Source organism: Rhinolophus ferrumequinum, chromosome 15 (assembly GCF_004115265.2).
Source record: "Rhinolophus ferrumequinum isolate MPI-CBG mRhiFer1 chromosome 15, mRhiFer1_v1.p, whole genome shotgun sequence".
Taxonomy (NCBI): domain Eukaryota; kingdom Metazoa; phylum Chordata; class Mammalia; order Chiroptera; family Rhinolophidae; genus Rhinolophus; species Rhinolophus ferrumequinum.
In genome coordinates, this window is record NC_046298.1 from 27821564 (window position 1) to 27833843 (window position 12280).

General features: G+C 44.0%; 1 protein-coding gene across 2 annotated transcripts in view; it reads left to right on the forward strand.

The window, feature by feature from the left end:
* PLCG2 (phospholipase C gamma 2) overlaps positions 1 to 12280 on the forward strand; it is a 147411-nt gene that overhangs the window by 74688 nt on the left and 60443 nt on the right. For both annotated transcript variants that reach the window (XM_033128135.1, XM_033128134.1), the window contains exons 8-12: positions 2257 to 2300; positions 3994 to 4066; positions 8333 to 8434; positions 9187 to 9305; positions 10976 to 11061. In XM_033128135.1, coding sequence (XP_032984026.1) covers positions 2257 to 2300; positions 3994 to 4066; positions 8333 to 8434; positions 9187 to 9305; positions 10976 to 11061 — 424 coding nt within the window. The remainder of the gene's footprint in view (positions 1 to 2256; positions 2301 to 3993; positions 4067 to 8332; positions 8435 to 9186; positions 9306 to 10975; positions 11062 to 12280) is intronic.

The window sequence follows — 12280 nt, forward strand, 5'->3', positions numbered from 1 at the left end:
GGTTAACCCATTGATGGTCTCGACTGTGATAAAACTCCACATAAGATATATTTCAGCCTGCACTTTTCATTGTGGTTCTTTTTAAGGCTAATGTGTATGTGTGTTTGAGAAGGAAAAGGGAGAGAAAGAAATTTGAGTCAGATTTCTGCAGAATTCCTGAATCCTCTGGGGTTACCCTAGATTGCTCAGTTTTGGGAGGAAAAAAGTCTGTACCAGAGGTTGCCCTTGGTGGCCAGAATGCCACATTCAGCCTGCATTTGGTTGTATGTGGCCTAGTGGTTTTAAATTTTTATTTTTCTAATGAATTGCCTATACTTAAAACTTGGAGATTTCATATTAAGTTTCAGGTTTTTCGCTTCTCTCGAAAACAAAAATTGAGATCTGGTTATATGTGGGTCTTGAATTCCCCATGGTGACATCTGAGTAGAAAGGAAGCAACTTCCCTTTTCTCCCCTCACCCACTTCCCTTTTCTCATATGGTTTTGTATACATCCTCCCTTAAATACTTTCACCTAATACCCTGGAGTGTTAAGGATTTGATATGCTACCTGCTACCCAGCTCTCTACTGATTTATGTAGTCTACCTGGCCCTAAAGACTTTTTGGGTTGACAGTGTGTGAGCTGCACCACTGGATGGTATAACTGTCTAGTTTGGCCACTGCACATATTAATTCAGCAACTTGGAATTTGGATAACAAAGCCCCAAGCTCTATAGACAGTTACTGGCCATTTACTTGAGAAACTTCACTGCTCTTATGTAGGTAAATACTCCCTTCCCCAACCGTTAGCATGTAATTTACTTTCTGAGTCTCAGAGAAAAGCATCAGTTGTGTGCTTTTAGGAGCTCAGCTGGATTTCTTGGACCCCATGGGGAGATACGGTTGTTTATGGTGATTGATAACCCCCAGATCTAAATCTAGGGAGTGGGTTCCTGCTGGTGCACAGCTGTAGGATTCCAACTTGAAGTTGCCAGCTCTTCTTTGTGTCTAACCACCTGCTTATGTTGCTGCTCTCAGAAGCTTCAGAGCTTCCAAAAGTTTGGCAGCAGCAGGATGATAAGAAATGTAATTCCACGCATGTCCCCCAGGTGAGGGGATATACCTCTAACTAGGCTGTAATAATAATATTACGAATACAGATCATCGCTAACATTTCCTAAGTGTGCACTCTATGCTGGACACTGTGTGAGTGTTTGACATACATTTATACAAACCTGTGAGAAAGGTCCTGTTATCATCCGCATTTTACAGATGAAGAAACTGAGGCTCAGAGAGGTTAATTGCTGGAGGTCATGCAGCTAGTAAGCCGCAGAGCTAGGATTTGCTCCTTGGCCCACCTTCAGTGCCCAGCCATTGGTGTTCATTTTTAAAACTTTTGTATTAAAGGGAAATTTCAAACATATGCCAGTAGAGATCATAGTATGACAAACCCCCACGTAGCCATCAGCCAGCGTTAGCAGTCATCAACCCATGGCCGTCTTATTTCATCGGTGCCCTAACCCACTTGCCTTTTCTCGTACGATTTTGTATAAATCCTGCCTTAAATACTTTTACCTAATACCCTGAAGTGTTAAGGATTTGCTATGTAGCAGTGAGGATATAGGAAAGTCAGTGTGTTCGCTGGCGGGGGTGCCGGTCGGGACAACTGTTTTGACAGCCGCTTGTGGAATCTACCAAAGTTCATGCGCACACCCCGTGTCCCTGTGTTTCCCCATCTAGGCATCTACCCAACAGAAATACTGAAGTGGGCAAAGGTAGATACAACGCCATTTTTTATAACACGCGATATATAATAGCAGGAAATCAATAATATACTATATATTATGGAATACAGTGTGGATTTTCAAAGTAAAGGCAGAACTGTTTGAGGTTGTAGAATAATATATAGAGCTTGAAACAACAGCAAAAAGTTATGGTAAAAGATAATTAAACTAATGTCCGTAAAACAAATTCTAGAAGGAAACCTACGAAATTATTAAGAGTGATTTCTTCTCAGGAATGAGATTATGAAAGAGGTGAGGAAGACGTCTGCCTTTTGCTTCCTAAGTTTCAGTTCTATTTGAATGTTTACCAGTCACACAAATGACGATGATACTTTTTCAACAGAAAAAAAAAATCTGTTCAGTTGCTGGAATGCGTCACACAAATTACAGTGATCATTTTTTCGCCTCCCCCCAAACCTGTTTATTTGCATTACGTGGCTTGACTTTTCTAAAGTTCTTATTTGTGTGTGTTTTCCTTCTATTTTCTATTTCAGATTCTCGATGAATTCAAAAAGGATTCCTCCGTGTTCATTTTGGGGTGAGGTTTCTCTTCTGGATTGTTGTTGCTCTGGGTGGTTGTGCCAGGCATTGGTGCTCTTCTGGGTCCTCCCAGCCCAGCCAGCTGGCTCCAGGAGGGCCATCTGTGTGGGGTGAGGGTGGGGGTGCCCCCTATCAGGGGGTTGGCCATGCCGAGCTTGTGGCATGGATAAACATGAACAGTAGCAACAGGTTTTGTAGAGTGTTGGGAGGGTGGCCCAGAAGGTTCTATAGAGAAGTCTGCATGCTTCAGGACCTCTTTTCCTGGAGTGGGCTTCATAGAACATTCATAGAACATTACTGGTTAATAGGTTTTTTTTTTTTTTTTTTACACAAATTAAAACAATGTTAGCGGCCAAGTGCATCGGTGTAGTTCCTGGCTTAGCAAGTTTAACCTGAAATAAAACGAGTCAAAGCGTATACAGTGCTTCACGTGGTGTGTGGCAAGGGCCTGTACATAATAATAATGATATTATTAAAAAGTCCTGCAGGACTTGTCAGGACCTTTATTGTGCTCCTAATTCCCCATGTGGGGGATTTCATTATGAAGTGTTCTGTTTCCCGAGCCTATGTGCCTGGGAGAAATGTTTGCCACGGTGTCAAACACTTAGAACACGATTGGCGGCATGCTGATCTGCGCCTGCTTTTCGGAACCAGCCCTCACTGATGTGGACATTCCAGAAATTTTTCCCTCTGTCGCTTTGTAAACCAGACTCCAATATATATATAAAACGAACCTGATTTTTACATAGTATTTTAACGAAAAGATTAGTGTTAGACCATGAAGCTGGTTAGCAAAGAAGGTTAGAAATACACTCATTATGAAAGACAATCGACTTTTGGACCCTGAGTGTTTAGTAAGGGAAGAAAGCTTACAGCATGTTTATCTCCTATATTTTAAAAAGATCTCTCTCCCCACCCCTCTGCAAGTGCTCAGGGAAAAGTACACATTCCCTTGGACAGCTCTGCTTTATAGAATGTACTTTCCATAGAAACCAGGCTTACTTGTGCCTGCTAGTGAGGTACCGGTTTTTTGATATCCACGAACATCTCTCTACAAGGCCATCTGTCAGCAAGCTGCTGGCCCAGGTAGAGTCTCCTTTTATTCTGAGTGCAGGATTCCCTGGTTTCTAATGGAAAATTCTCCCAACAGTGGGCCTCTGTTCACTCCATGGCCCAGCTCTTACATGTTCCAGCTGGTTCTCCCCATCCTCTCAGAGTCTGTGGGGCTTCCTCCGGCCCCCACTCCTGCTTCAGAGCGCTTGATGGCTCAGCAAACACTGGATTGTGGCTTCTGAGGAGACCCTCTGATGTGGCCCAGTGACTTCTCCAGCTCCCCCTAAATGCTGTCCACATCCAGCCCAACCAAAGCATTTTCAAGGCCCATGCACGTCCGTGCTGTTCTTCCTTCCCCTCTCCCACTTCTTCAGCAGCAGAACCACTTGGGAACAGCTGAGGGCAGAGTCTAGAGCCTGCTCTCCGAGGCCCTGGCATTCTCTGCACCTTTGTAGGTCATGGATGTCGCCTAGGTCCCATTTTTCTTTCCGTTGGCCAGCCGGCACCTGGCACTGTGGAGGGACTTGGCGGCGTGTCCGGGTGGCAGGCTGCCTGGTTGGCCAGCCTACTGACTGGGATTACCTCTGGACTGTGGAAACGTGTCCCTATCTAAACACCCTCTCTTTCCCTGAGGGCAGCAACACTGACCGGCCTGACGCCTCTGCTGTTCACCTGCACGACTTCCAGCGGTTTCTCTTACATGAGCAGCAGGTGAGAGAACAACAGGGGGGCGGGGTCCGGGGGGAGCTGCCTGGACAGTTTCTTACCTTCTCACCACCTACCTTCACCTGGCCATCTGTTGTCATGGAACCGTGGTAGTTTCCCTGTCCAACGCCACTTTGGTGTCTTAGACTCTGGGATGAGAACAGCCTCACATTAGCTCCTTTTCAAGGCATAGATTGAGCAAAGGTAAGAGTGAGAGGACTCCAAGGCAGGCGATGGAGTGAGGGCCTGCGGGCAGGTGTGTCGTCACCTGGCTGGCTTCTGCTCCTCCTGGTTCAGCTTAGGTGTCACTTCCCCAGGAAGTCTCCCTTGAGCCTGATGAAGGATGTGACTAAGGTGGGTGAGCCTGCCAGGTCCTCTGGGGGATATAATAGCACAGGTGTCCCTAAGCTGATGACACGTGGGAAGTCTCCCGGTGTTTGCATAGGGGCTCCAAGCTGGTGGCAGAGCCTAAGGAGTCCTGTGTTGTGCAGTGCTTTTCTACTGGGTGGTTTTGCCCCCGAGGGCAATGTGTGGAGATAGGTTTGGTTGCCACGGCTGGGCAGGGGGTGCTAATAGCATGTGATTGGTAGAAGCCGAGGATGCTGCTCCATATCCTAAAATGCACAGGTCAGCCCTCCCATAGCAAGGAATTGCCCGACCCCAAATGTCAGTAGTGTCCAAGCTGAGAAACTGAGTTAGACTGAGAGAAATCTGAGATCCTCTTACTAACTGTGCGACCTTGGGCGGGTAGCTTGACCTTTCTGTACCCCATGCTCTATAAATGGGGGTGACAGCCCCGCCTCTCAGAATTGTAGAGGTCAGAGAAGATTGTAGTGATCTTTGTATATGTGTATATGTAGTCTACATGCATAGTCACATACATATGTAATGTTTTATTGATATCACTGGAGTCTCATTTACGTTTTTTCTCTATTTTTTTAATAGACTATTTTTAAAGCAGTTTTAGGTTCATAACTCTATTCAATTCATTAAAAAACCTTTGTATTGCTGAGCATTTCAAACATGTGCAAAAGTAGACAGGCCGGTATAATGCACCTCCATGTACCCATCACTCAGATTTAAAAATTATGACCATTTTGCCAATTCTATTACATCTATTCTGCATTTCTACATCTCCATGTCTCCATTCCCTTTCCCCCTTCTTCATTTCTTTGCTGGAAAATTCTAAAGAAAACCACAGACAATGTTATCATTTCACGTGTAATACGTCAGTATGTCTCTCTTATGAAATGGGTTTCTTTAAAAAAAAACAACAACATAACCGTAACGCTCCTATTATACTTTATACAAGCAACACTGCTTTCTTAACGTCATCCAACACACAGCCTGTGTTCAGATTTCTTTGATTGTAGAGAAAATAATGAACAGAGACACACAGTTTGTGCGAGGCCAGCCACATAGAGGGCTCAGGCAATAGTGGTAGCTACTGTAATGTGATAAATGACAACCGAGGACACTGAGGTGTCATGGTTTCCCCATGTGGAGGTTGAATGCGAGTAATCACTGAGCTTCCACTGAGGAGAAGTCAAATGAAGGGGGCTGACTGAACTCTGTTGGGCACAATTACATGCTAGGTACTGTGCTGCCAGTACAGTGAAGCAGAGAGAGAGGCGTAGGGTTTTTTCCTTTTTCACCATGCTCTTCCTTGCATTGATTTACCCAATTTTGTAGGGAGCTATTGAAGTGTTAAAAACCTTACATGGTCCAAAGCTTTTCTGAAAGAAAGGGTTTATCAGAGCTATATGCTGGCCAGAAAAGGACCAGGTCCGGGGGCTTGCAGTCTGCACCACCAGCCCCAGGGCTAGATGGAGAAGACAAACATACCATTGTCCTGCGGTTGACTTTTTTTTTTTAATTTAAATAGTGTGGGGAAGAAAGACACAGCTGCTTTGAAAGAATTTACATTGGCTATAGATAAAGGGGGTGTGTATGCGTGGATGAAGGTGAAGCAGGGCTAGTTCCGGGATAGATGCAGAGTCTGGTGGGTGACAGTCCGGAAAGTTCATGCGTAAGCAAGAAGCTGAGGCTCCTGGTGGTCAGTGGCGCCTGGCAATTCTCTTTAGATAATCGTGGAAGTACGTAGCCACCTGGAAGTTAATTCAACATTTCAACTCAGGAATGGAAGCAGTCTTTTGTTGAGTTTGCCCTGCAGTTGTTAACTGATTAACCTCTCCTGTCCCTTCTATCCACCTTCTAGTCTGCGGTAATTTAATTTAGGGCATCTCAGAATTTTCTCCTTGTCAGAAGTTAAATGGCTAACCTCCTGGACACAAGTAGCCTTATAGCCTAGAATTTACCACCGAGTGCTGGTTAATTTTATTACAGGGGAGAATCACAGGCTTTCCCCACCCTAGCCCTTTTTCTGGGCTGTGCCCTCAGAGATCAGGGATACAGGCCAGGAACAAAGTATAGGAGCTCTTCACGTGCGAGACAGCCTGTGGGCATCTGTGTGAGTGCAATCGGAATGATGGACATGATGTCAAGGATGGGGACCCTGAGTTATCAGTCTGGGTGACCCTTAATGTCCCACGTGCCTGGTGCTCTGTGGGATGTTGGCATGAAGCAGAGCTCATCATCTAGGACATTTGTTTGGGGTGATGGGTGCTCACATATACCCTGTTTCCCCGAAAATAAGATCTAGCCGGGCAATCAGCTCTAATATGTCTTTTGGAGCAAAAATTAATATAAGACTCAGTATTATATTATATTATATTATATTATATTATATAACCCAGTCTTATTTTACTATAATTTTTGGAGCAAAAATTAATATAAGACCCAGTTTTATTTTACTATAAATATAAGATCCGGTCTTACTTTACTATAAGTAAAGTAAGACCAGGTCTTACATTAATTTTTGCTTTAAAAGGGGCATTAGAGCTGATTGTTTGGCTAGGTCTTATTTTTGGGGAAACACGGTAGAATAATCACTGCAGCACTTGGTGTCCAAATTAGTACAAGCTTTTTAGAAAGCACTTTGGCAATATGCAATAAAATGAAAACTTTGCAAAAAGGTTTATGCACTTTGATTAAATAATTGTCCTCCTAGGAACTTATCCTACAGAAATCATGGCAGCATTTTTAAGAAATGAAACCTTGAAACTAATCTAAATTTCCATTAGGGGACTGGTTAACTGTGCCCCAATCCAGCCCTGGGTAGATGGGTGACACTGTAGAAAGGGAGTTAAAAAGAAGACCCGAGAACTAATGTGCTTGGGTTAGGCTAGGCTCATTGTTGGGTCAAGGTGTTAATGACTTGAAGCCTCAGTTTCTCCATTTATATAACATGGAGAATTATATGTACCTCCTGGGATTGTGTGAGCTCAAAATCAGCCACTACGTGAAAAAGATATAGCACAGAGCCTAGCATATGGTCGGTGCCCAGTGCTAACTGCCATCACCATTTATTACTCCTTTCATTGTTGTTATTCTAGATGCCTAGCACAGAACCCTATGTAGGTTCATTTTTTAACCTCCAGACTATTTGTATTTTAAACTCCTTTAGGCAAAAGATTTCTTATTCACAGCCAACTAGTTCCCGGTTATATCAGCTAAATACACATGACTTTTGTGCGAAATCTTTGTAGCAGGAAGGAGGAAGCTGCTGGCCTTTTGAGGACATCTAGGCCTGGCAAGGCCTTTGCATTAAATATCCTATAATTTGAGTTTCGTGTTTCAGTATTCAAAAACACCTCTATTCAAATGAACTGACTGTTCCCCACTCTCCTCCCTATTTTGTGTCCCTTATCCAGGTGGATTTGTAAGAATCAACCGCAAGGCTCATTGTTGATTTGTACCCACATGCTAGGGAGGCCATTTCTTCGCCACCTCATTTGTATCTGTCCTTAAGCTTTTCTTTCTTTCATACATTCTGGGCTGACCCTTCCCCCACAACCACACACACGCATCTGGTAGCACATTTGCTTTGATTCTTAAAAGTAGAAGTTTTAGACTATTTGGAACCCAGAAAGCATTAGTCAAAGTTGAGTCTGTGGGTCCTATTTCATCCCTCTGTCTGATGAATACTTGGGGTTTTAGGGTTTGGAGAGGAAAACAGTAGTTACTTTTATGATGTGTGTTCTCGCAGAAACTCTGTGCGTAGATATTATTACTCCCGTGCAATGGGTGAGGGGGCACGGAGAGGGTAGGTGGCTTGCCCAGGATCAGCCAGGCAAGTAACCCTGGTGGTCTGACCTAACGTTTTTGCCTGTCCTCTTTTTGGTGACTTCTTGTTCTCTTTGTCATTCTAAGGAGCTTTGGGCTCAGGATCTGAACAAAGTCCGTGAGCGGATGACAAAGTTTATTGATGACACGATGAGGGAAACTGCCGAGCCCTTCTTGTTTGTCGATGAGGTGAGTGGGCTCCTGGTGACAAGTTAGTCAAGGGCTCCTTTTCTTCCAGGTAATGAATTATTATTGCAGCCTTTCCTTTTTCTCATCCTTCTCTATTGATTTTGTTGCCTGGGTGTGTTCTTCGATTTAGCCACTAGAGGGCGTGTGGAGCCCAGGAATGCATTATAAGCCCAACAAATCCAAAGGTTTATGGGGTACTTTCGCGCTGTGAAAATGGATGGTTGCATTTGGCCCTGAGTGAGGCAGCAGGGGAGGTGAGACTGAGGGAGAACAGGAAGCTCCTGTCCCCTGTAAGATTCTTCCCAGGAAGCAGAATGTTACCCCTGTGCCACTCAATCTTCTGCCTTTAAAAAAAAAGGGGTCAGGAATTGGGATATGAAATTTCCTGCCTTTTAGATGTTATGAGGCTGTCAATGTTTTGTTTCTCAATTGGCTGGTGGGTTCACAAATGTTCAGGGTATTATTTTGCCTTAAAACTTATATAAGGCAAGCATATACTCTTGTAGAAACATATTTTAGGATACATATTAAAAGGAAAACCATTGTATAGGTCAATGAAACATGTCAAAACAGCCTGTTGCTATCTGAGTTTCTGTATTGAAAATTTGGGTAAGGGAGACCTAGAGACCATCTGTTGAGTGAACATATCAGAGCTACTATTTCCCCGTGTTGGCACACACCCGAAACAACCAGATACCACCCATCCTTATCTTCACCACGGTATTTCGTCTTTGTGTTTGTGACTCTCCTAGTTCCTCACGTATCTGTTTTCACGAGAGAACAGCATTTGGGATGAAAAGTATGATGTGGTGGACATGCAGGAAATGAACAATCCCTTGTCTCATTACTGGATCTCCTCATCACATAACACGTGAGTTTAGCCACCAGCCCGGGATGGGTCGTGGATGAAGGGGAATATGGCAGGTGTTCAATGGCACTGCCCTGGCAAAGCATGTGGGAAGTGGATGGAGTGTAGGGCCACACTGCTGAGACTGGAATATGTACACCCTTCTGGAAGGGGTCGGGGATAGCACCTCTTTTGCCCAGTTGGCATTGTTATACTAATAATATTGCTATAATCCTTTTCCTGTGGCTCTAAAAAGTCAATCAGAAAGCTCGTTTTCATGGTTTGGACATCTCATAGTAGCCACGGCAAAGCAATTGAATTCTCATTGAACTGGTATTTACTGAGTGTCTACCCTGTGCTTGCTGGGTACTGGGGATATAGCAGTGAACAGAGCAGAACAGAACAGCCCTGTTCTCATGTGCTTGGAGGGGAATCTTGATGATGGACAGGAATTGGTGAGAGGAGAACAGGTGGCCAAGCAAGATAAAGGATTTCAGACAGAGGAATGGCATGTGCAAAGGTCCAGAGGCAGGAGGAACTGAGAGGGGTCTGTTAAGACTAGACTGTAGAATTCCGGGGCGTGGGTGTGAGTGCCAGGAGAGGAGGCTAGCAGGGTCAGCTTGAGTGGAATCTTTGAGTGATGGCAAGCACAGTGGGAGCCACTGATGGCTTTTAAGCCAGAGAGCAATATGCTCAAATTTACATCTTTGGAAGATTATCCTGATTACGAAAAATGACAATAGACTGGAAGAGAGAAATGGTGTTACCCTCAAGTTCCAATATTAAGTCTGCCTTGTAAGGAGAGAGGGTGAAGACTTTGGACCATGGGCACCTAGACTGCTGTAGATTGATGGTTTCCTCAGTATCATTCCAGGCAGGAGTTGGAGAGAAGGGGTTTTAGCGTTTGGAGAGGAAACCTTAAGGTTATCTCCAGGCATTTTGGAAGTTAGAGTCTTTTTCAGGGGCAAATTGATTTCATGGTTCTCTCTTCCTCACCATGTCTATTGGTTTAACAGTTCGTGTCACACCTGTCAATTCTACCAAACCCAGAAGCGAGTTAAGGAACCTACCGTGTTTCCCCGAAAATGAGACCTAACCGGAAAATAAGCCCTACCTAGCATGAGTTTTCAGGATGATATCCCCTGAACATAAGCCCTAATACGTCTTTTGAAGCAAAAATTAACCTAAGACCCAGTCTTATTTTTGGTGAAACACGGTAAACTCTTAAAAAGGAGGACATGAGGAGGAGGAGAGGGCATAAAAATATGTATTTTTATGTCTGGTGGACATAGTTCATAGCATAGTAAATTCCACTAATAGTTGTTGATCATTTAGTCAGTACCTGGTTTCCAGGTACTGATGGCCCATCTTTGCCCTGTTTAGACTGAGGGCCAGTGGGTACCATGTGGGGATCTTTAATTTATCATCTGCTATTAGTCTCACTCTTGACACCCTTTGACCAAATTCTCCTCAAAAGAACACATGGTCTCGACCCTACGCTTGGATTGCCAAGGTGGTTATTCACATCCTGCGATCATGGCCTGAGTCTAAGGCATGGCCACCTGATGGCAGGTGTCTGGCCTAAATCCTAACCATGGGTCTTTCTAGACAGGAAGAACTCAGGCTTTTGGGAGCTTGGGATGAGAAGCTCCCCAGGGACTCCCTGAGGTGCAGGCCCACCTCTTCTCCTTCAGGTACCTCACAGGTGACCAGCTGCGGAGTGAGTCATCTCCGGAAGCGTATATCCGCTGTCTGCGCATGGGCTGTCGCTGCATTGAGTGTGAGTAGCCTTTTCCGGTGGAGATAACACCTACAGTGAACTGAGGGTAGCCTTATACCTTGTTTCCCTGAAAGTAAGACCTAGCCGGATGATCAGCTCTCATGCGTCTTTTGGAACAAAAATTAATATGAGACCCAGTATTATATTTTGTATTATATTGTATTATATTATATATTATATTATATATTATATTTATGTTTTATTTTATATTATATTTATATTTTATATTATATTATATTACCCAGTCTTATAGTAAAACAAGACCTGGTCTTATATTAATTTTTGTTCCAAAAGACGCATTAGAGTTGATTGTCTGGCTAGGTCTTATTTTCGGGGAAACACAGTAGTTACTTGATGCTTTTCTTTTTTTTCCTTTTTTTTGTCTTAAAGACCTTAATAGTGGGGATGGGTGGGAGAGGCCGAGGGAGTAGCCAGGTACCCGTAGCATCTGGGGTAAGGGATATGGCCATCAAGACAAGGAGTGGTATTGAGCCTGCTGGGTTGGAGCCACAGTCTGTTAGGTGGCAATTCTGGGCATCTAGAAAGGGTCCTGATAGCAATGGGAGCCAGTAGCAAAGATGGCTTTACTGTCCTTCTGTCCTCCCTTGGTTTCTTTATGGGCTGTTTTTAGAGGAAGGGAAATAAATGCCCTTCGTGTTTTAGCAGCTAGCCCAGCCATGGATGCCATCCTTACTGTTCTTGTCAAGGTTGCTCACAGACACCCCAATGCAGGTGATTCCAGGCACCTGGACATGCCCAGAAGCCAGCTGCTTCCTCCCTTCTCCTCACCTCTTATTCCCCAGCCTGACCTAACCACTGGAGGCTCATAGGTGTACTGGGCTGAAAAAAGGCACAAACCACTGAATTAGGCTCCAATGGTATTAAAAAATAAAATAAAAATTCATGATGGCATCAAACTTTTTTTTTAATTTATTGGGTTGACACTTGTTAGTAAAATTACATAGATTTCAGGTGTACAATTCTGTATGACATCATCTATAAATCCCATTGTGTGTTCACCACCCGGAGTCAGTTCTCCTTCCATCACCATATATTTGATCAAACTTTAACAACAGTTATTCCTACAGACTGTTGCCTCATTTATACTTTCTCCCCCATGGGAAACAGCAAATGTGAGAGAATTAAGTTTGAAACTGTGAGTTCCTGTTACCTCTGAGGGATGACGATATAGGGGATGTTCACCTTCTACATAATCTAG